The sequence below is a fragment of the Protopterus annectens genome, chromosome 7.part0 (assembly GCF_019279795.1).
Source record: "Protopterus annectens isolate FY-2018-M chromosome 7.part0, PAN1.0, whole genome shotgun sequence".
NCBI classification, from domain to species: Eukaryota; Metazoa; Chordata; order Ceratodontiformes; family Protopteridae; genus Protopterus; species Protopterus annectens.
In genome coordinates, this window is record NC_056739.1 from 1,247,921,788 (window position 1) to 1,247,947,196 (window position 25,409).

General features: G+C 31.3%; 1 protein-coding gene across 1 annotated transcript in view; it reads right to left on the reverse strand.

The window, feature by feature from the left end:
- MEGF11 (multiple EGF like domains 11) overlaps positions 1–25,409 on the reverse strand; it is a 4,956,374-nt gene that overhangs the window by 2,928,787 nt on the left and 2,002,178 nt on the right. Inside the window, 1 exon segment of the mRNA XM_044077861.1 lies at positions 22,018–22,119. Within this exon segment, the coding sequence (XP_043933796.1) occupies positions 22,018–22,119 (102 nt within the window).

Here is a 25,409-nt window from a genome sequence, read left to right on the forward strand (position 1 = left end):
AGGAGGATAGATGAAAGTCTGAAAAACCCACTGATTCAATCACCTTCCATGAGGGTCTGTCCTGGTTCTGCTCAGCTTGTCTACCACAATGTTTTGCTCTGACAGCTGTAGAGAGAGAGTTTTCTAAATGTATATATCCCAAGCTGCCATGACTAATCTGCACATAAGATATTATCTGACCCCCCCCCCCAAGTGGTGTATGTAATATATTGTGCAGGACCTGGAGACCATAGATAACTGAAAGAGTTGAGTGAATTTATAACTGCCAACATCTATTTTTATTTGCTTTTGTCTGTCTTGTTTTGTTCCAAAGACCAGCTGTTTTTATTCCCAAAGATGCAGCCTCCCAGGCAAAGTCTGAGGCATCTGTTGTTACAGACTGTATTAGATCTGGAAGAGAGAGAATAGGAGACATGAATTCAGATAAAACCGGTCTCACCACCAAAGTAGTTCTCTAAAAATCCGAAAACTGGAATATAAAGTGCAAAGGGGCTGTTAGTATTGGGACCATACAGACTTCAGGTACCAGTGAAATTTTCTTATGTGGAGTCTGGCAAGTGGAATCATGAGAATTATAGATGCCATGAATGATAGAATCCTGAGAAATTCCCTCACAGAAGTCATGGAATGAGAGAAAAAAATCAGAAAAAGAAGTACTTTATTCCTGTGAAAGAAAAGCTCTTTGAACTGAAGTATTCAGAAGACATCCTAGGAAAACAATCCTGTGGGAAAGAGTCAGAGAAGACATTTGAATGTTCATCTAGAAACCCAACCTGTAAAGGAGATTTCTTCCCGAGGCAGACATTCTTGACACTTTCAAAAAGACTCTGTAAATATAAATAAACCATCTAAATAATGAAAAATGTGAATACCTGTAGTCTGTAATATGCTGTCACTAGAGCCAGACACTTTATGAGCACCCTTCTGAATAACCCAAAGGGTAGTGTAGATAACTGAATGTGTAATCCAAACATAGAAACCTTAAAAAAATTGAATCTGTGTCTATAGCATTACCAAAAAATTGAAAAGGGGAATAGAAGGTAACAGATTATGAAAGGATAGCATTTTGAACTTTGAGACTTTCACAATCTGAGACATAAAGATCTAGTACTGGTTTCTATGACACTTCTTTCTTGGCACCAAAAGCATTCTTGAATAAAAACATTCACCTGTCAGTGAAACAGGAAAAAGTTCTGTTACTCCCTCTGTCAGATGATGTGAAAAAAGAAGTTTTTTCTTGTGGATGAAGAGGGAACAACTGGAAGGGATGAAGACGCCCACTGCCATCTGTGGTAGATCACTCTCAGAATTAATTTGTCTGAGATTATCTGTTGTCAGAGAACTAGAGGGCCAGATTTTCAGAAAGACAAAGCAAGGCTCCTTCTTTTTTTTTCCCCTAGTCTGCTTATCAGAAGTTATCTAGCCTGAATACAAAAATATCTTGTGTTATGGATGAAATCTTTAACAAACTTGGACAAGGAAGGCAGAAATATCACCTCTTGAAGCAGTTTCCATCTCTCATTACATTTTTTCAGGACTACAGCAACAGAAGGTCCAAATATAACCTTCCTATCATGGAGAGATTTCAAAATGTAATGTTAATATACTGGGCAAATTTGGAGAATGTAACTATGTAAACCATCTCACAAAGACCCAGCACCTGCCAATCTGGAACAGGCATCATCTGAGTCATAAGTACACTTCAAAGAATATTTGGATACTTGAGAAACATACATAATAAGTGTATTTAGGGAAGAATTGTCTTCAGAAGAAAAAGTGGCAGTAAAGTTTCTCACATTTTCAAATGAATCAAGAAAAACTTTGTCATGCAAGCCTGATAATCAAAAATCCTAAAACTAAGAACGTGTATTTTTTTCCCAAAAGTGAAGTAATTTGTCCAACAATGGAGAAACATTAGCTGACTTTCAATCTCAGAAAGCCTTTGAAAGAGGAGCTCTTTAGCAGCAGGAAAGGTTTGAAAGCTTGGCACCTAGACCACTAAATTTCTCCAGCTCTCCTCTAGCTGCCTTGTCTGGGTGCTTGAAATGTGCCCATACTCTTTGGAAGCTGGCTAGCTGACTGTTATATCCCAGGCAGGATATAACTTACATAATTAAGGTAGCTGCATCAGTGATATGATGGTGGACATTCATATTTCAGCTGTTAAATATCCTTCTGTAGTTCCAAACACAAAGGCTCTTGAAAGCGTTTCCTCACTTTTGCAGATATATTTCTTTACTTCTGGCGTATTTTCCTTCAGTCTGATACCAATGCCCTCTTCGGAGGCTTAATGAATAGCAAAGAAACACTACAGATGAAGTCCTGCTTCTTTGAAGTATATATTCTAACTAATTTCTTTAAAAGAACTGTGTATTATATGACAAGCAAATAACCTGCAGGCAGTACATTACTATTAAAGTTATATACCCATGGACGTGACACAGGGAGATGTTGACCCAAGTCGCCATGAGTGCTGTGGAAAATATAATATGAAAAAGGGTGAAGAATAATTTTACTTTAATTGTGAAAGGAATATGATTTTATAAAAACTAAGTTTTGGTTTTACTTCAGTATGCCAAGCATAGTAACAAAATGGAAAATTTGGGACAAAAGTCATATGTTTAAAAATGAAATCCAAAATTATGAGTGCCAAATTCTAAATTTACTGAATTCAGAATTTAGATGCTTGACTTTGCCATATCTTCTAGAAATTACTACTGTTGAAATAGTGAATCATATTTAATCTTGACTGAAAGACCATTTGAACATTGACTGATATTTCAGAATGTTTCTTGTAAAACTAACTAAATAGATAAATAAAGATCTTAAAGCTTGACCACTCATCTCAAAGAAAATGTAGCCTCTTTCTACACCAGTTTGGCTTTTTGAAAATATCACAATATCTCCTTCAAGCATTTGTTGCATCATTTATGCACTACAATTGTTCTTTCGAATCACCCCTTTAAAAGGAGTTTATGTGGTCTATGAAATCATTCAGTGACAAAGTCAAACTAAAGACATTAATGAATAAAATTGTAATGGTACTTCCAGACATAATATAAGTATGTGAGCATTTACACACACCCACACCCACACACAGATATTCTTAAATACTAATTAAAGTATTTACCAGAGCATGCTGTTTGTTAAACTATGGTAATACTAGTTGTGTAGGTAAGTGCCTCTTATTACATTCAAAGAGCTCAGTGCTAGGGTTCTAGAATGAACAAAAGCTAGTCATGAAAAAATGCATAATATGGGAGGAGGTGTATCTAAGATGGTGACAGCAGCACAAATGTTTTGCACTGCTTCTTTTCAGTTATTCTGACAGGATTTTTACATCACAAACTGAAACGATAATGTTCTATGACTAACATTTAAATACCTACATCAATTCTAAAATAGTATCTTGTTGAAAAATCAAGCTTTTGTGATATTTCTAATTCATTATCCTGTCAGAGTTTTTATAAGTAACTTGGAAGTATCAGCCACTCTAAAGTTACTTCTCAGGAGAGTCCAGTGAAAAAAGAATTACAGTATATTCTAACCAGCATCTAAGATCGCTCATTTAAAATGGATAAGCTTGAGATCAAAATGGACAGTATAAAGGAAGATTGTAAGAAACAAATGGATTTATTAAATGAAGTTATTAAGAAACAATCAGTACATATTTTAACAATACAGGAAACAGTGAATGACTTGGATGGAAGGATGACAGAGAATGAAAACTCTGGAGAATATATACTAAAACATAATATTTTGGTTTTGGAAAAAAAAACAAACAAGAACTGGAGGGTACATCTAGAAGGAATAACATCAAGATATATTGAATCCCATAGAAGAAAGAAGGAGACAATATGATACACTTTTTGAACAACTGGTTACCTGAAATTCTGAATTTACCTGAAGCATGTTCTTTTGGTATTGAGAGAGCCCATAGGTCTCTGTTGAATTCTTCCCTAAAGAAAAATCCACCTTCTCCGTGAGCAGTAATTGCTAAATTCCTTTCAATTCAGAGTAAAGATCTGGCAGTAAAGACTGCTTGGTCAAACTCTCCAATAAAAATGAAAGTGAATAATATCAGATTTGATAATAACTATTCATCTTCTGTGATGACTAAAAAAAGCCTGCACTTCTTTCATTAAGAATTTAAAGAAGCTGAGCATTAAATCTCAATTTATCTTTCCACTGAGAAATAAGTTTTTTTCTTTCTGAAGGAGAGAAAACTTTTAATTCACTTGAAGAGGCTCTGGAGTTTGCTCAGAAGAAAAAGCTTTTAGATAAAACTGAAAGGATGGACTGTTCTCTGATTAGATTGAAGAGACAAGCAACAAGAAATGGATGGACAGCTAAAGAAAAACAGTAAAACAGTTAAGGAAAAGTGATGATAATATTATTTGTCTGTTTTATTATGTTTTTTTTTTCAGATATTGCTTTGACATCTTTTGGGGAATATTGTACATCATAAGGTATTTTTTTTCTTTTAATTGAGTTATTCTTTTATTAATAGTAACAGTCTGTTTCCATCAATCTTATTTAACTTGCTAGTTGTAGTGGATAATGATTAATGGAACAGTTTTTTAAAATATTTAGTCATATACCTTTTTAAATTAATACATTGATATAATTTGCTTCACATTATGTTATTTATCTTAAGTTCACTCCAATGGAGCTTAGGAAGTTTGAACAGTAACTTACAATGGGCAGAGTGTAAGCTTTTTGACAAAATCAAATTATGTCCCCCATTTCAAACAAATGTTCATATTTCTGGAACCATAGGGGTTATGAAAGAAGTACAAATGGTAAACTCTTCAGGACAAACAATTTTTATAGTGGTAGTATTCTTTAGGTTCTAGGTCTTAAATTGAATTTTATAAGTCACAGTAAACACTGTAACTATTACATTTGTAATATTTTGCAAACAACTTACATTATCTCAGCAACCACTCACGTTACACACATACTGTTAAGCAGGATTTTATTCATCTAGCTGAGAACTTTCATATGAGGCTAAGGAGTTCTCTCTGTGTTACTTGGTTGTTGAAATATTTAGAAACATATGAAAATTGTATCTATATAAACTAATATCATAAAAACAACAGTTAATATCTATTTACCTGCACTAGACAGAAGTCAAATATTAATGCAGTTGAGTTTGCCATTGTATAAGCTTTAATATGAAATCTTTTAAAACCTTGAACATAGCATGTTTTTGGAATTATTGATACAAAGATGAACAAGCAATATTTCACACCTAGAGGTGTCAGTAGGATTTAACTGCAGATGCACCTGGAGGTGTCACTCAGATATAATATGTTAATATGTTGTATATACTAATCGAGTGTTTACTATGATGACTTTACAGGCTAGCATTTTAATGTCATTATTCTACTGATTTCTCTAAGCAATGGAATAAAACAAGTATGTCATATTTATTTTTCATAATTCTGTTATGATAGCTTTGTAGCTGGTTTAAATTCTACAATATTTACTAGTAATTAAGAAAATATAATGAATGGCTGGAGGAAACATAGAGGGGTTAAGGCGATTTACATTTGATGGTGGTTCAGTTATATATATGAAAATGTACTGTTTCTATGGTCTGAATATTTATATAAGAATTAACTGTAGGTTTATTTGACTGTTAAAGCATGTAACTGTTTAGTTTGTTTTTATACATTATCTTAAGACTTGCTGGTAAATAGATAAATAACATTTTTTCCTCCTTCATTGTACATAAATGTCTTATATAATATGCTATTAAATGATTTAGATTTCAGATATTGATATTATCAAACTGTACAGGGCACTGGGAGAAATATATTATTATTCTTAATGGTGTTTAATCTTTGCACTTTATATGATTAATAACATGGAAAGGCTAAAGATAAGCAGGAAGGGAAATGTTACACTAATAATAAGGTTAACATCACTATGATGAAATATTTGTCTTAAATTTCATTATATAAAAATGAATCATAACATAATTTGAAATACTTCATGGATTTGTACTGAGCATATTATTTTAATCTTCAGTTTTAGTATATTATAATATATTTGACTGTTTAGTAGATGTATTTTTACAATAAAAAATAAGATATAAGCTGTTATAATATGAGTGTTTGTGTTTTTGAAGGGGACAATGTATGTTGAGTAATGAATTTTATAACTGTATTTAGTGAATAGTTATTGTGGAATATATAAGTTTATATTTAGCAGTTTAAAAAGTTTAAGTTGATGTATGATGATATAATATTTTAAATATCAAAAGACTGATATACTTCATTAAATTTAGATTAGAGAAATACATGATCTATAATATGAGTGTGCTTAATTATTTTAATTTATGATGTTATCTTTTTAATATTAAGCATAATATTAGTAGTAGCAAAGATATGAGATTAAGAAGTGTAATGGAGTTGCTAGAGCGTGGTTTGAATGATAATATCATCAAACTAGGGATTTATTTTTATTCCATCTTAGGGGATGTAAATGTTTTTATAATAAGTGCTTTAGATATAGGGTTAATGTTCTTCTCCATAACAAGTTTTACTAAAATGTGAATAGGTCAAAAATTATATTCTTACCACACCGCAAGTACCACTCCAGAGATAAACCTTTGAAATTTTTAAACACAAGTATAGGAGGGCACCAAGGCAGTCACTCTCAAGGGTTAAAGCTGGTAGATTAAATATTCTTTTCACACAGCACAGCTGGGTTATCGACGCTGCTTATTTATCTCTGCTCTTCAGCCCAATATAACTGCAACTCTAGCAGGCAGCACAGCTAGGTTACCAACGCTCTTCAGCTCCGTGTAACTCGCTACTGCTTTTCACACATAAAAGCAATGTCCAAAAACAGTATTTTCCAATAAGTCAGCCTTGTATTCACCAGATAAATGAATAGGCAGCAAACAGCTCCTAATAGTAAAACTTTTATTACAATGGCTAGCGCTTTCACCCATAGGCTTCCTCAGGCCAATAAAACTTAGACAAACACTTGATCTTTATATACACATTATTTCCCTTTCCTCTGATGTCATATCCTATATAAATTATCCAACTTAGATATACACAACAAATACTATCCTCCCAATTAAATATTTGTAAATAGGAAATAAAAAATGGGTAATAAAAACAAGTAATAAAAACACAATTATAAATATAAATATATACTATATTAAATATATATCATTAAAACAATAAAATCATACATCTAATTTATACAGTTTGATTTAATTTATATATATTTGTGTATAACTATATAATTACAAGTGTTTATTATGTGCTTAGTCATTTCATATACCCCAATTCCATATGCTAGTATATATATAACACATGATTATTGGACCTACATAAAACAATATCCACTTTGTGGCATTATATTCATCATTTTGTGCTTATTTTATAACTTCCTAGCTTTCAGCACAGGTTTGATAGGGACCCTATCATTTAACCCTGGTGTGCGGTCCGCTCTAAGTCTAATAATCCACTTCATCTCATTTTGTTCTGTTTTATTAGATACATCCCCACGTCTAATAGTGACTTGATTAACCTGGATTACCTGAAATTTAAAAACATGTTCCTTAGATGTTTCTTGTACATGTTTTGACAATGCATTATTACATGATTCTATCCTTATATTATATAAGTGCTCCCTTATCCGATCCCTTAACCTACGATCTGTCTTGCCCACATAAAATGCTGTACAACATGTACATGTAGCGAGATAGACCACATGAGTAGTGTCACACGTTGCTTGTACTTGAAATGTATAATTATACTGTGTAATGGGATGTGTAAATATTTCTATTTCATTAATGTATGGGCAATATCTACATTTATGGCACGGTTTCGTTGTGCCATTCTTTCTATGTTGGCTAACTTCTCCTACTCTATTTGGGCCACACAACATCCTATATAAATTAAGTTTATTCTTATATAAAAACTTGGGTTGACTACCTATTATTTCAAAAATCCTAGGGTCTGTCTTTAGTATATCCCAATGCTTCCTATATATGTCTTTAATATTTTTCACATCTTGTGTATAATATATAGGTATTTTGATGTCATTTGGCATCTGTCTTTCATTCATGGTGTTTATAATTTCAGTATTCCCTGTTCTATCTGCAAAGTATGGATATGCCCTGCCTTTTCTCATAGCTTCCATTTCCATTAAACCTGCATCTACTTCTTCCAATTTATATGACCGATCCAAAAATTTCTGTCTCAATTTATTTAATTCATTCCTATACCCAGAGCTATTCGAATTCAGGCGTGAAACTCTCATCGCTTGGCCTTTAACTATGTTGTTAAATATATACTCCGGGTGAATACTACTTCTATGCAGAAATGTATTTCTATAACAATTTTTTCTATAAACACCAGTATTTAGAAAGCCAAGTACATATACCCCTATTTTGCACCCATTGATTGATGCATTCTCTAAACTAACCGAACAAGAGTTACATGAACATGAGAGAATAAATAAGAATAAGAGATGGTATGGAAATTTAAAACCTAGACAGAGAGAAGCCCTTAGAATATTAAGGGATTATTCTAGTATCATGATTAGACCAGCTGACAAGGGCGGACCTATAGTAGTGATGGACATGGATAAATACGTAACAAGTATGTGTAATATGTTGAATACTGAGCAATTTTATAAAAAGATTAATACAAACAAGGTAAATAAGGTAATAGGAAGAGTTATGACAAGACTTGAAGAACTTTTAAACCAAGGTAAAATTAATGATGAACTATATAGATATTTACTGGTTGAAAATCCAACTATACCATGCATACAAGGAGTACCTAAAATTCACAAACATGATACAGATCCACCTATGAGACCAATAGTTGCGGGTAGGGGGTGGATGACGGAACCAATATCATTGTATTTAGAGTCCCTACTGAGACCTATTGTGGATAAATATACTCACATCTTAAGAGATACAAAACAGTTCTTGTTAATGCTATATGATGAAACCTCAAAAACTTATGAATGTGAGAGAGATTGTTTGGTAACGTTGGACGTCCAGTCCCTCTTTACAATGATACCCAATAAAGAGGGAATAGCATGCATAAATAGGTGTTTAGAGAGAGATGGGACATATACAAAAAATCGCATTGAAGTCATGTGTGACTTAATGGAAATAGTCTTGACTAATAATGTGTTTACATTCAATGGCTAGGTATACATACAGCAGGATGGCGTAGCTATGGGCACTTCTTGTGCCAATAGCTACGCCAACTTGGTTATGGCAGATTGAGAACATAAGTGTCTGTTTGAGATGATTGAATTTAAGGAAAAGGTCCAGTTTTATACGCGATTTGTGGATGACCTCTTCCTTATATGGAAGGCAGGAGAATTGGAATTATCTGATTTCCTAGGAAAAGTAAATTCAATTACCCATTATTTAAATTTTACTATGGTAAAGTCAAGGGAAAGTATATCCTACCTAGATGTATATGTTGAAAAGCTATCAAATGGACTCCTTAATACTGGTGTTTATAGAAAAAACTGTTATAGAAATACATTTCTGCATAGACGTTGTATGCACCCGGAGTATATATTTAACAACATAGTTAAAGGCCAAGCGATGAGAGTTTCACGCCTGAATTCGAATAGCTCTGGGTATAGGAATGAATTAAATAAATTGAGACAGAAATTTTTGGATCGGTCATATAAATTGGAAGAAGTAGATGCAGGTTTAATGGAAATGGAAGCTATGAGAAAAGGCAGGGCATATCCATACTTTGCAGATAGAACAGGGAATACTGAAATTATAAATACCATGAATGAAAGACAGATGCCAAATGACATCAAAATACCTATATATTATACACAAGATGTGAAAAATATTAAAGACATATATAGGAAGCATTGGGATATACTAAAGACAGACCCTAGGATTTTTGAAATAATAGGTAGTCAACCCAAGTTTTTATATAAGAATAAACTTAATTTATATAGGATGTTGTGTGGCCCAAATAGAGTAGGAGAAGTTAGCCAACATAGAAAGAATGGCACAACGAAACCGTGCCATAAATGTAGATATTGCCCATACATTAATGAAATAGAAATATTTACACATCCCATTACACAGTATAATTATACATTTCAAGTACAAGCAACATGTGACACTACTCATGTGGTCTATCTCGCTACATGTACATGTTGTACAGCATTTTACGTGGGCAAGACAGATCGTAGGTTAAGGGATCGGATAAGGGAGCACTTATATAATATAAGAATAGAATCATGTAATAATGCATTGTCAAAACATGTACAAGAAACATCTAAGGAACATCTTTTAAATGTCAGGTAATCCAGGTTAATCAAGTCACTATTAGACGTGGGGATGTATCTAATAAAACAGAACAAAATGAGATGAAGTGGATTATTAGACTTAGAGTGGACCGCACACCAGGGTTAAATGATAGGGTCCCTATCAAACCTGTGCTGAAAGCTAGGAAGTTATAAAATAAGCGCAAAATGATGAATATTATGCCACAAAGTGGATATTGTTTTATGTAGGTCCAATAATCATGTGTTATATATATACTAGCATATGGAATTGGGGTATATGAAATGACTAAGCACATAATAAACACTTGTAATTATATAGTTATACACAAATATATATAAATTAAATCAAACTGTATAAATTAGATGTATGATTCTATTGTTTTAATGATATATATTTAATGTAGTATATATTTATATTTATAATTGTGTTTTTATTACTTGTTTTTATTACCCATTTTTTATTTCCTATTTACAAATATTTAATTGGGAGGATAGTATTTGTTGTGTATATCTAAGTTGGATAATTTATATAGGATATGACATCAGAGGAAAGGGAAATAATGTGTATATAAAGATCAAGTGTTTGTCTAAGTTTTATTGGCCTGAGGAAGCCTACGGGTGAAAGCGCTAGCCATTGTAATAAAAGTTTTACTATTAGGAGCTGTTTGCTGCCTATTCATTTATCTGGTGAATACAAGGCTGACTTACTGGAAAATACTGTTTTTGGACATTGCTTTTATGTGTGAAAAGCAGTAGCGAGTTACACGGAGCTGAAGAGCGTTGGTAACCTAGCTGTGCTGCCTGCTAGAGTTGCAGTTATATTGGGCTGAAGAGCAGAGGTAAATAAGCAGCGTCGATAACCCAGCTGTGCTGTGCGAAAAGAATATTTAATCTACCAGCTTTAACCCTTGAGAGTGACTGCCTTGGTGCCCTCCTATACTTGTGTTTACTAAAATGTGGTTTCCTTTTATGATCCTAAATCATAACATAATTTTATTGAAATTATTTATATTTAAATATGTCAGTCTACATATGTATTTCACTGAATATTAATGGTCTAAATAATTTAATACAGAGAGATAGTTTATTTAATATTTAGTGCTACATATAGCACATATAGTTTTTTACATAAAAAACACTGATTGAACAAGGAAACAAGGACTTGAACAGATTGTGTTAAAAGATGCTAGTGGGCACTCTTATTCTTTGGAAAAATGTATTAGTTACACATAGGGTAGTTGACATCTATTCTGATAAAAATGGTATGTTGAGATTGGTGGTTGCTGAGATTAATAAAAATATTTTCCATTTGTCAATATCTATTAGATTCCTGGTATTGGAGCTAAGGTTGCAAAGAAATATTAAGACATCATAGCATTACATTCAAAAGGGGAATATTAACAGCTAGTGATTTTAATTGTGTCCTATCAAAAAGGTTCTGCCTATAATAAAAAAACAGACTATCCTCAGCTGATAAATTTTAGATTGTTTTATAAACTCAATGAATATGAGGGATATTTATGATTTAAGATTGGCAAAATCTCTTAATTTTATTCACTATTCATACAGATTTGGTACTCAGACAGATATTGACAAAGTTTTTATTGCCAGCAGATTATATTCCAAAATTGAAGTATTGATATCATGCCCTTTGTCTGATCACCACAATGCAATTACTTTTACTATTTCTTTGAATGCAAATAATTCAATTTATTGTCAGAGGCTTCCTGCATATGTAGTTAAAACTGGTAGCTTTAGTGAATGTTTTTTTTTAAAAGAAGTATCTACATTTATGGAGTTTAATAATAATGTTGAAGTTACAGGAGTTATTTTATGGGATTCATTAAAAGCTTGTTTATATCATAGAGTTAAGAGATGGTATATTTGCAAAAGAAAAGAGTGGGATAAAGAGTTAAATGATTTACAATTGAGTATAGATAAATTAAAATCTAACATAAAATCTAATGATAAATCTGCAAATTCCAAGTTGCAACTCCTGAATCAGAGATATCCTGAAATACTTCATCATATGATTTCAATACATTTTGGAAAATTAAAATTATAACCATATTCCATAAACCCTAAAAGTTTTCATTGACTAGTAATTACATCAAATATATTAAATAATGTGAATCAAATTAAAGAGACCACACATAAAGTTGAGATAAAGAATAAGAAAGTGATAGATTTAAAAGATATATTAGAATGAATCAGTATGAGCAAATTAACGTTAGCAAGTCATCCTTAGAAAATAGTAATTAGGTTGATAGTTTTTGAAAGAAAATATACAATATAGTTAATTAGAGAACAGAAAATTAGAATAGATAAATCCTTCCCTTTTAGAGAGCTAAAAGACAAATAAAAAATCTTAAAACTAATAAAGCTCCAGGGCTAGATGGTATAACACTTGAGTTATATAAGTTAATTCCAGATAATATATTAAAATATTGTTAAAAGCTTTTGAAGAACTTAGAACTACTTCAAATATTCTACCGTCTTGAAGATTTTCTCTAATTCCACCTATTTTAAAACAAGATAAAGATCTAAAATTATGTGTTTTTTATCATCCCATCTGACTTTTAAGTGTAGATTATAAGATATCTATGTGTATATTGGCAAAAAGATTGAAGCATTTTATGCCAAGTTTAATTGATGATGATCAAATTGGTTTTATTTTGAAAAGAAGAGTGAACAATAACATCATTAAACTCCTTTCATTAATTGATATATCTAATAAAAATAAGAAAGAACTTTCAATTATAAGTTTAGATTTGGATAATGCTTTGATTTGGTTAATTGGTTTTGTTTAAAGTGCTCAAAGAATATAATTTTTTCTTAGAGTTTATAAATTTAATTACAAAACTATATAATAATTTGTTATATTTTGTTAAAATAGGTTCATTTGTATCTAGTTCTTTTAAAATAGAAAAGATGAAAACAAGGTTGTCCATTGTCTTCTTTATTTGCATTGATTGTAGAATGTTTACATATTCCATTAGGTGTAATAAAATTATTAAGGGTTTTTCAATAGATGGAACTTATACTTCTAAAATTCAACATTTTGCTGATAATATTTTGCTAACAAGTGGTGACACTGAATCTTCAATGGAGTATATTAACTCTACAACATATTTGAAAAGATTTTGTATTTGATGTTTAATCATAATGAAACAAAAACATTGCTATTTAATAAAAATATCTTTCTAACAAGTTATAATGATTTTAATTGGGAAAAGTCACAAATTAAATATCTAGGAATTACTATTTCATCCAATTGGAAGGATTCAGTTTTGGTAAATTATAAAAATGTAATTGATATACTTAATAAATTTACTAATAATTGCAATAAATTGTTTTTTATAGTGAAATACAGACTTACACTGATTAAAATGATAATATTACCAAAATGTTATTTTATATGCAGTCATTAATTATGTTTTCTTCCAAAATATTTCAATGTACATACGTTCTATTCTTCTTAAATTTGTTTTTGGTATTTACAAAAACAAGAATATCTTTGATTGGCATACAAAAAGTTGGGAGGAAGTTGCATAGGTTTCCCTAATACTGAATTATATGCTACATCTGTAACTATAAAAATATTAATTAAATGGTTAACTCCCTCTTATGTTTCAAGCTGGAAAACAATACATGAAAAAATCTTAATTACTGATAATAAATGTCATGCAGATTTTCATTTACAATTTGGTTTTATTTATTTATTGGGTTATAAAATATGTTTGCATGAATAATAGAAATGTTTCCTTCTCCATTCCTTTTTCTTAATTACATTCTTCTTACTTTTAAGAGATTTATGAATACTAATTATATGGTTAAAGAACTGTTAATTTTGATATTTCCTATAGCCTATACTAATGGATGTTTGGAATCATTTAATTTAAGCAAAATGTTATATCTTAAAGATAATGATCTGATTTTTTTGCATTAGTGTTTGGATGGTAAGAAAACACATTCAGCTGATTATCTTTTAGCCAGATATAGTTTAGAAAAAAGGTTGAGTATTCTAATTTGTAACGGATATATTAATGATAAAATAAAAGTATATTTGGGTCAACATACAAAATCTATTCCAAAAAAAATGAATTTTTCTTCAGTGTTAATACTGCTATGATTAATAAAAATGTCTTATCTAAAATATATGGGATTATAAGATCTTAGTTTATTATTCCTGATATGATTTGTTGAAATTAATCAACAAAAGTTAATAAAGACATTTTTCTGAAAACAAATTTTTTAAATCTGCAGGAAAATCTATTTCATCACTTAATTGGAAACTTTATACCTATAAGTGTTTACAGAGAGTTTTTTGTTTACATAGAGTTTTTTAACCCATCACAAAAGTTGCATTAATTTATAGATCAGATAAAATAAATTGCTGGAGATGTGGTGAAGTTCTTGATGAGAGTGGGTTCATATGATAATACAATGTAGAATAGTTTCTTCCCTTTGGTTGTACTTTAGAAACTTTGCTTAAGCACTGTAGTCAGACGACTGTATTGTCACAAATTCCTTGATTTAATTTAATGTCCCAATCCCAGATTCTGTTACAACTATACAAGTGCCTCTCCTTTGGTCTATACTAGCTATAGCTAGGAAAGTTATTACTAAAAATTGGAAATGTAAAACTATCCTATATTTTACAGATTTTTTGTGTTTGTTTAGCTAAAACTGTATAAAAAATAGCTGCAAACTGTAAAAATGAAAACTTCTAATATAACTCATCAAAACTTATCATGGCAAAAACTTAGTGATTTGTTGGAAACATATTATTCTGTATAAAAATTTCTTGTCTTGACCTGTTTTTTTTTTTTCAAATATAATAAAAACTTTAACAAAAAATACATAATGTGGTGAAATAAGGGTGTTTTTGACTGTGAAAGTTGATACTACAGCTTAAAACAACACATATTGAATCATTAATCTTACTGCTTTGAATCATATTGGGGGCTTGGGAGAGTGGCCTAATGGCTAAGGTGTTTGCCTTACAAACACAAGGTACAGGGTTTGAATCTCCCAGGGGATAACTGGCTAGGCTTAAAATGTCTCGCAAGGGCAGTTAGCCTAGTACTAATCTATGAACCTAACCTATGAACCTATATGTTAAGATATTAATAATTAAAGGTTAGATAACTAAAGGACAGCAAATTACCTTTTAAACAACTAACAGTTATTCAATACTTCTGAATTCTTGCAGTATAGCTAAAGGATATCTTATAAACTAACCTACAGAAAGACACTTCTGATAAGAAATTTAGGATTATATTGCTCTGCTACTGTGTCTTTTTAATGATACCAAATTTAAAATCTTGTGACAGTTTTTTTTGGAAAGTTTGAATCTTGAAGAGAAGATTTTTTGGATGTTTGTTCAGACACTCTTAAAATAACATGTTGTTGTGTCTTTCAGCTTTTCCTGGTTAGGGGTTGCCACAGCGGAACTCCAGTCTGCTAATGATTGGCAGTAGATATTTACTGTGCCGAGGTGCCAGCTCAATGCCCAAGCTTCAACGAAGGCACACCCATTCACGCATGTCTTTCGAATGCCACTCAACCACGGGGAGGACATGCAGATTCCACACAGAAGGAGCTCCAGCCGAGAATCGAACGGGAGAACCTCTAGCTGTGAGGCAACTAGAATTGCGTTAAGATTATCAAATATGTAAGTGAAAATACAATTGTTCTATTAAATGACATTCTATACTAGGATTCCAGCTAGAATATAAAACTTAAGAATATAGTAATAGTACAAGACATAATGTGCAAACAGAAATAGGAAGAGATAAGAATAAGTAAATATGTATATAGTTAAGAACATTAATATGTCTACAATTTTACACATGGTAAACAAAATAGAAAAAATATGAAATCATCTGACCTATAAATTAATAAATATGAAAATAACTGGCTTCCTCCCTATAGTAGACAATGAAGATGATGTGAGCGGATTGATGATAGTAGAAATAGTCAGGTTGAATTATTAAGAAAGATTCTAAATAACTTTTTAACTTTTCTTATTCACAATAACTCACTGTCAGGTTTTTTTAAGATTATGTATACTAAAATAGGAGACACATTAACATGAAACAGAAGTATAAGCTAGGCATTGTTAGTCTAATGGAGAGGTTGAGATGTAGTTTGACTTTTTCAACAAAGTAGGAATACATTATTCAATGGTAGAATGTTTTATCGATATATTATTAAGTAATTTTTTATTTGTATTTATTAATTATATAATAAGTTCTGTACATGAATGTGATTTTATTATATCTGTTTTTTGCTATATAAATGTCTTATTTTAAACGTATATCTTCTAATATTAATAGATTGAAACATTCAGTAAAGATGGGAGCCTGCTCTAATACTTGCAGTTACATAAAGCTCAAATAGTATTTCTACAGAAAACACATTTATTTAATAAAGATATAAATAAACTTTCATTAAAAAATTATTTGGTTTTAGCAGGATCTGACATTTCAGCTAAAAGAAGAGGCATTCCCATTCTATGGAAGAACTCACCAGTAATGCCTAAAGTAAAAGATAGCTATGTTGATAAAAATGGTATGATAAGCATTGTTATAACTGAGTGGAACAGAAAATTATATACATTAGTGAACTATTATTGGATTCTAGGGGTCAGAGCTAAGGATGCAAAAAAATGATTTAGACACTTTAGCCTATTACATGATAAGTGAAGTCATAATGGCTGATGATTTAATTCACTGCAGATAGGAAACTGAGAATGACGTCTTCAGCTAAACACTTATCAAAGTTTGTAAATCTAATAAATTTAAAGGATATACAGAAGCTAATGAAAACAAACTCACTTTAATTTACCCATTATTCATATAGATATGTAACACAAACAAATATTGATAAAATTTTTGTCTCAAACAACCTGTTTTCACATATTAGAGAAGCTTCAATAGTTTTATGTCTATTATCAGACAATAATGCTATAGTATTTAATTTTATTTTAAAAGCTGACAATTTAATAGAGCATAGGAGATTACCACCTGCCATTGTTAAAAAATAAAAGGATTTAAGGAGTAGTGTGTTAAAGGGTTTAGAAATTAACATGAATGGTGAAGTATCTGATATTGCCTTGTGGAATTCACTAAAGGCTTACTTGAATGGAAGAGTTATAAGCTGGTATATTAGTAAAACAAGAGAATGAAACAAACAACTGAATACACTATAGGCCAAAATAGATAAATTAAAGTTAAATCTAAAACCAAATAATACTATCAGTCAGTCAGAACTTTAAAACTTAAATACAAAATATGTTGAAATTCTAAATCATAAAGTTTCAATAAACCTGGAAAAACGTAAGCTTAAAGCATATTCAGTAAATGTATTAAGCTTGCATAAACCTGCTATTAGATCAAAGAAAATGAATAAACTAAATCATATCAAAGAAATTATAACATACAAAATAAGAAAAAAGAAAGAAGAACAGATATTAAAGGTATTCTTGATGGTTTTAAAATATTTTATGAAAATATAAATAAAAATGCATATAACCTAAATAATAGGTGAAACTTTTCTAAGGAAAACTATAAATAATAAATTAACAAGTGAGCAAATAAAAAAAAAATAAAAAGACCATTCACTGTAATAGAAATAAAAGATCAAATAAAAAAGTTAAAAAATAATAAGGCACAAGGATTATATGGTTTTATGCAAGAATTATATAAAATACTACTGGATTATGCTGTTAAAATATTAGATAAGGTCTATAGAGAAATAAAAACAACTTTTGAAGTTCCCCCATCATGAAAATATTCCCTCATATCACCTATTTTAAAACACACCCATTCAGCTTTAAATGTGGACTACAAGATGTCCATGTCTGTTTTAGCCAATAAAATCAATTTATTAATACTGAAACTATTTAACAACAATCAAACACAGTTTATTTTAAATAGACAAGTACAGGATAACATAACAAGGATGCATACATTAATAGACTATACAAATAAGAATAAAGAATAACTTTCTATCATTAGTCTTGATTTTGATAAGGCTTTTGATTCAGGCAATTTGCCTTACCTGTTTAAAACACTTAAAGTGTACAATTTCTCACTTGAGCTAATTGCATTATTTTCTAACTTCTACAGTAACTTTTGTGCTTATGATAAAATAGGCTCTTTTCTAATTCCTTTAAATTACAAAAAAGGCACAAAACAATGTTGTTCATTTTTACCTGTACTTTTTGGATTAGCAATATAAACCTTTGCTAATAGTATTAGACCCAATAAGAACATTAAAGGCATCAAAATAAAAGATTTCAAACTAACGATTCAACTCTTTGCTGACAATATTTTACTAGCAACATGAAATATAGAGAACTCATTATAACATATTAGCTCTATGCGTCTTTTTGAATAAATCTCATAATTAAGATTTAATCATGATGAAACAAGTACATTATTAATGAATAAAAATACTAAATCCATACAAAAATATTCTATCATCAATTGCAATAGCACTTAAATTAAATTCCTTGGTATAACCATTATGCCTAATAGTAAAGAAATGATACAAACACATTTCAACATGATGTTGATAAAATTTTAACTTTAGTCACAAACTGGAATAAATTATTCTTTACTATGAAAGAATGATTAATGCTAATTAAGATGGTAATTATCCCTAAAATATTATTTGTCTTACAATATTTAGTACTATTCCACCAAAATAATCAATGAAAAAGATAAATAATATTCTATTTAAACTTTTTGACATCCCAATAAACCAAGAGTTTCTTTTGATTGGCACAGAAAAGGTTGGGATAATGGTGGAATAGAATTCCTTGAAATCAGCTGTATGTCACTTCAGCAATTGTAAAAGTTATTTCCTTGTGGATAAATCCATCATACAATTCAAAATGGAAACAAATACATCAAAAAATATTATAAATAAATAATTATAATACAACCAGTCATAAACAAATAGTCAATGAAAGGTTTATCTGGTTATTAAAAGATTTTTGCAGAAATGGAAATATTCCCTCTACTCAAATTCCCTATATAAATAGTATTCTTTCCTCTTTCCAGAAGTTAACATATTCTAACCATTGTACTAAAGACTTAATATTTTCTATATTTCCAATTGCATATACAAATGAGTGCTAAGAAACTCATAATTTCATCAAAATGATAGTATTGAAAGAACAAAGTAACTTAATGTGTTGGCATCAATTCTTAAATGTTACTGAAATACATACTGTTGAAAATTTAAGGTCCAGATACAATCACAATTCTAAGAATTGGATAATATTACAAATTCTTAGAGATTTTATGAACACAGAGATTTTGTGAACACAAAGATAAATAGGATATTTAATCTAAGTAAGAAATTGTTCTCAAAAAATTGAAATTCTTAATAAACATCAACAATAATGCAATGAAAAATAAATCATATTTGTCACAATTTTATAAAATTCTTAGGTTTTATTTCACATATTCAAATAATTTATATTGGAATTTTTCCTCAAAAATGAAGACTTCTCTGAAGAAAATTATATTAAAATCTGCAGATAAAACTACATCCTCATTATATTGGAAAATGTTCACTTGGAAATTCGTACACAGTGTTTTTGTCACTCCTAACAAAATTACAATTATGTATAAATTAAATAGAATCATATGCTGTAGACTAGATTCTGAAATAATAGCTGATTGGATGCATATGGCAAATAAATGTGAAGTAATCTCCCCTTTTTGGAAAGATATTAATAACTTCACTCAAGCCCTTTGGTCAGACAGATGTAATATTTCCAAATCTTTGGTTTTATTTAATGCTCCAATTCCTAAGATAATTCTAAAATCTCAGGCACCTCTTCTATGGTCTATTCTTGCTATAGCCAGAAAAGTAATTACTAAAAATGGAAAAGTAAAGTTACCCCCTCTAGTGTTATTAGAGTTATTAGTTATTAATGTTATTAGTTTATTAGTATGGCAAACATTGTTTGCTGTAGTGAACTGCATACTATAAAGATGAGAACTTCTTATCTTACACATTCAAATAACTCTTGGCTTAAACCTAAGGATTTGCTTAAAAATATTAATTGCTGCAGACTTGTATAACTTTGATGTATTGATAAGCTGTAGACTTATAAAATAGTTATTTGTTTTATAATTCATTTTATTATTCATTATAATGAAAATCAAATAAAAAAAGAAAAAAAAAGTAATGGGTAATATGCATTTATCTATCTATATAGACAGATAGATATTTGGCCATTATGTTATGCCAGTCTACAAAACAAAATCTGCTCAGTCAGCTGAAGTAAACATAATTTTCCAACACATTTATTTATTTATTTTTGTAATATATAGATAAACTGTATAACAAATATAAAAATTAACATCAAACACATTGGAATTATAGCAACTTTAACACTGTTTTTTTGCTGTAATACATACAAACAGTGATGTAAATATATTGTAATAAGAACAAATGAAAATGTTCACATCAAATTACAAATTCTAATAAATGAATATCGAAAAAATATCAAGTGCTCTTAGAAGCAATGAAAACATTTTTAATTTGCTCATCAACAAGTAAGTGGTCTGGGAGTAGTTATTCAAGCAGTAAGGTAGCAGCCTCAGTTACAAAACTTGGTGGGGAGCTCTACTGATTGTGATTGTCAATAAGGTCAGTAAATAGTAAATAAGTGGGTCTGGAAAAAATTCTTCAATTTAGTGGAGTTATTTAGGGGCTACAAAGCAGATATTCATAGATAAAATGACATAACAGGGATGGAGTAACAGGAGGGTGTTGCATTTTGGGGGAAATATTTGTGTGGACAAGATCAAGAAGATTATCATCAGTGGTGGGTGGGGAACATCATTTTCCAACACCTTTATTTATTTATTTTTTGTAGTATATAGATAAATTGTATAACAAATATAAAAATTAACATCAAACACATTGGAATTATAGCAACTTTAACACTGCTTTTTTGCTGTAATACATACAAACAGCGATGTAAATATATTGTAATAAGAACAAAGGAACATGCTCACATCAAATTACAAATTTTAAGAAATGAACATCGATGAAAAAATATCAAGTGCTCTTAGAAGCAATGAAAAAAAGTTTAATTTACTCACCAATAAGTAGGTGGTCTGGGAGTACTTATTCAAGCAGTAAGGCATCAGTAAGGCAGTAGCCTCAGTTACAAAACTTGGTGGGGAGCTCTACCGATTGTGATTATCAATAAGGTCAGTAAATAGTAAATAAGTGGGTTTGGAAAAATTCTTCAATTTAGTGGAGTTATTTAGGGGCTACAAAGCAGATATTCATAGATAAATGACATAACAGGGATGAAGTAACATGAGGGTGCTGCATTTTGGGGGAAATATTTGTGTGGACAAGATCAAGAAGATTATAATCAGTGGTGGGTGGGGAACATAATTTTCCAACACATTTATTTATTTTTGTAGTATATAGATAAATTGTATAACAAATATAAAAATTAACATCAAACACATTGGAATTATAGCAACTTTAGTCAGCTGCAGGAGGTGCCCCCCCCCCCCAAAAAAAAGCTTCTGGAACCTATATCACAGTAAATAAAACACAGCATAACAACATTTTTTTTCTGTTATATAGCTCAGTTAGGCCATCATTTCTGTATCACAATTAAAAGTATCAATCCAGATTCTCCAGATTTGTACTCACCTATGTCTGGTACATTTGAACCAGTTAAGGATATCTGTGCATCTTGTATAATACACCTGATCAAATGGATGCGCATATGACTCCTGAACAGTAACAGCATAGCTAGAAAAGAAGAAAACAGGCTTGTGTTATAAAATAAAATAAAAATTGCATGAAAAATGGAATTTTAAAAACAACATTCAGTTAAAATAAGATTTGTTACAGCAGAAGTATAACAAAACCTCTTGTAAACATATTAATGATAAAAGTGTTAATTATGTAACTCACACATCTCTAGCAGCCATTACAAAATTCTCCAATAAATATGCCATTTTCTAGATCCTTAACAACTTCCCTCCTGTGGTGCTGATTCCTTTCTCACAAGCTCTGACTCTGAGTCCTACTTATTACTTGTCACTACATTTTTCCCTTTTGTGCATTTCACTACAATACTTTCCATTCTCCCCTGCCACTGGATGTCCTTCCCTTCTCCTTTCTTTCACTACTGCATCTCCTACATCTTCCTGGCATTTAGCATATGCTATTACAGTTGTCTGTACTCCTTTGACAACCTCTGCCCACATTCTCCTGTCCTCTGACATAGGTTTATAGGTTCATAGGTTTACACTAGGCTAACAACCTCCAGGGTCTTTATAAGCCTAGCCATACAACAGAACTCAGTTTTGTCTCAGAGGTCCTTGGGCACCCATATGGTGGGGGTATGTTAGTAAAATGTTAACTAAGGGTTATGTTAGGGGGTGTGCTAGATGGGAATTAATCTGCTTACTGTCAACTTCTGTCCATCAGAGACATGGGGTTTGAAGGGGGGGGGATTTGCAATTTCTCATCCAATAATCAATGTTTTTTTTCTGAATAGGGTCAAGGGTGAACTCTGCTTCATGGAGATGGGGAGCTTATTCCATAGCATAGGGATCCTTTGAGACACACATTGGTCCCTTCAGCAGGTTCTATCTATGTCACAGACAAAGCCCAGATCCTTGGATGTAGTGCTTATGATGTTGTTTGCCTTGTGGATGTACAAGAGGTCCATCAGAGCTGGATCTGAGGATGTCCTAATATGCTAGGCATAGAATCACTCTCAGTAAATTGCAGGAGACTGAGTACAGAGAGAGGACCTTAAGGCAATCTGTGTAGAAGGTATTCATACACTGGATTCTCATGGTGAGTATCCTTTGAGGGCATTCCATTTGTTAAAAGTGCCTAGATAGGTACATGTCAATGGGGCATTGTACTCAATGATGAGCCTGATAAGGGCTGGTCATTTTCTTACTGTCTTGGTTACGTGTTGGTCAAATGCCAAATTACTGCCTACATATGTTCCCAGATCCTTGACTATCAGGTCAACTGTTGGGGTCTTTTATTGATGAAGTAATTAATTTGGGTGGAATGTTACTCAAAGGGCAGTATAATGCATTTCTTTACATTGAGTTTTAATCTGTAGCTTTTGCACCAGCCATTTGTTTGTGTTATCCTGCAACCCATTATCTGTGAGCTTTTTTGTCACTTCAACTACATAGTTCCATAACAAATTCAGTGGTTTTACTTTTCTAGACTATACAAGAATCTGTTTATAACAGCCTACAATGTCCATGCCAAGCATATTTTAAGAATTTCCTTAACTTTCCAGGACTTATATCTAGAATGATTGCATTATTTAGTCCTGGAATGTCACTTTTCAGACTTTCTCTGAGCTGTGAGTTACTTACCATGCTACTCATATCTTTAATTTGCTAGGATAAGCTACTGTCTACTTCCACCTGCCCATCTTTACCTTCACTCTACATTCCCTTGGCTGTCTTTAATTCCATCTCTTGGTATTCATACCATGTAAAACTGAATGCTCATCAGTATCACATCAGTGATTTATATTGACTCTGTTTCCATAATTTGCACTTTTTTAACCTTGTCTGCTCATCAATGGCTGTCATGGATTCTGACTTGTTCTCATTTCTATCCTATTTGTATACATAATAAAACATCATATTTACCCTACTGCCACAGATTGTTATTGGCTCTTTTGTAAATGTTTGCATTTATCCAGTATGTTCACATTAGGCGAATACCATGTGATACTCAACATCGTTATTTTCTTCCTGTCGTTTTATATATATATATATATATATATATATATATATATATATATATATATATATATATATATATGTATGTATGCTGTATACAGTGTTGCTACCTTCCAAAGAGACAAAAAGCAGGTAAATGTTACACTCTTCATTCTGCCCTCTTTGCCCCAACAGTGCTGATAACTGAATATGCAGTACACCAACTGGATGGGTGTTCATAAATGTACCCCAGATATGACTGGCCTGGCTACCCTTATCCTGACAGGTAGGGTGTAACATGGGTACTGGTAAGTAAGTCTACTTGAGAATTCTGAAAATCCATCTAATTGAAACTTACATGATCAAGACAACAACATCCCAACCTTACTTTAACAAAGTTTCACACCACCGGAATTTTAATCTGAGAAAAGAGGCAGTTGGCCAACATAAAAAAAAAATTATACCAAAGTATGTCAAACCCACACCAGTAGGGAGGGGGGTGGCCCCCCCACTCCCCAATGTGGAGGGATTGCACCAGCCACACCCCCCAACTAAATATACCAACTCCGAGATTGCACTATAATGTGGAAAAGGCCAAATTTCTCCATGTTGGCCAACTGCCTCTTTTCCCGGATTAAAATTCCAATGATGTGAAACTTTGTTAAAATAAGGTTTCAGTGTTGTCGTCTCAATTATGTAAGTTTCAATTACATGGATTTTCTGTCTGTTCAAGTGGACCCCTGGCAAGCATACCTCTCAAATGTCCAGATTTCATTTTTTGGTCTGGTCCTCAAAAAAATGTGTGGGTTTTCTGGCAAATCACTGAGAAGTGAAGTCACTAAATAATGACATATATTTGAGTTTCGGACTTCATCTTTTATAAAATGCATGCTAATACAAATTTTGACATTCCAGGAATTTTCTAAATTTATAAGAATAATATTTAAAATATGTTACTATTTTTTGGTCCCCAGCAAAGCAGAAATGTCCACATGGCTCACTTACCCTCTAACTCCTATAAATGATCCTCTTATTAACTAGGTAAATTTTTGATTTTTATGCTGTAAAGAATTATAAACTTAATTATAAGAATCTGAGAAATATCATCATATGGCAAGCACTGTTGTGATAACGCAATGTGAATGCTCAAGTCCAGTCACCTAGCAAATACCCCCATTGGTGTGCGTGAGTATGTGTGTGTGTGTGTGTGTGTGTGTGTGTGTGTGTGTGTGTGTGTGTGTGTGTGTGTGTGTGAGTGTATGTTTATCAGTATGCATGTGCAATGGTGACTTACCTACTACTGGGCAGTATGCAGAAAAGTGGCAAATCTAA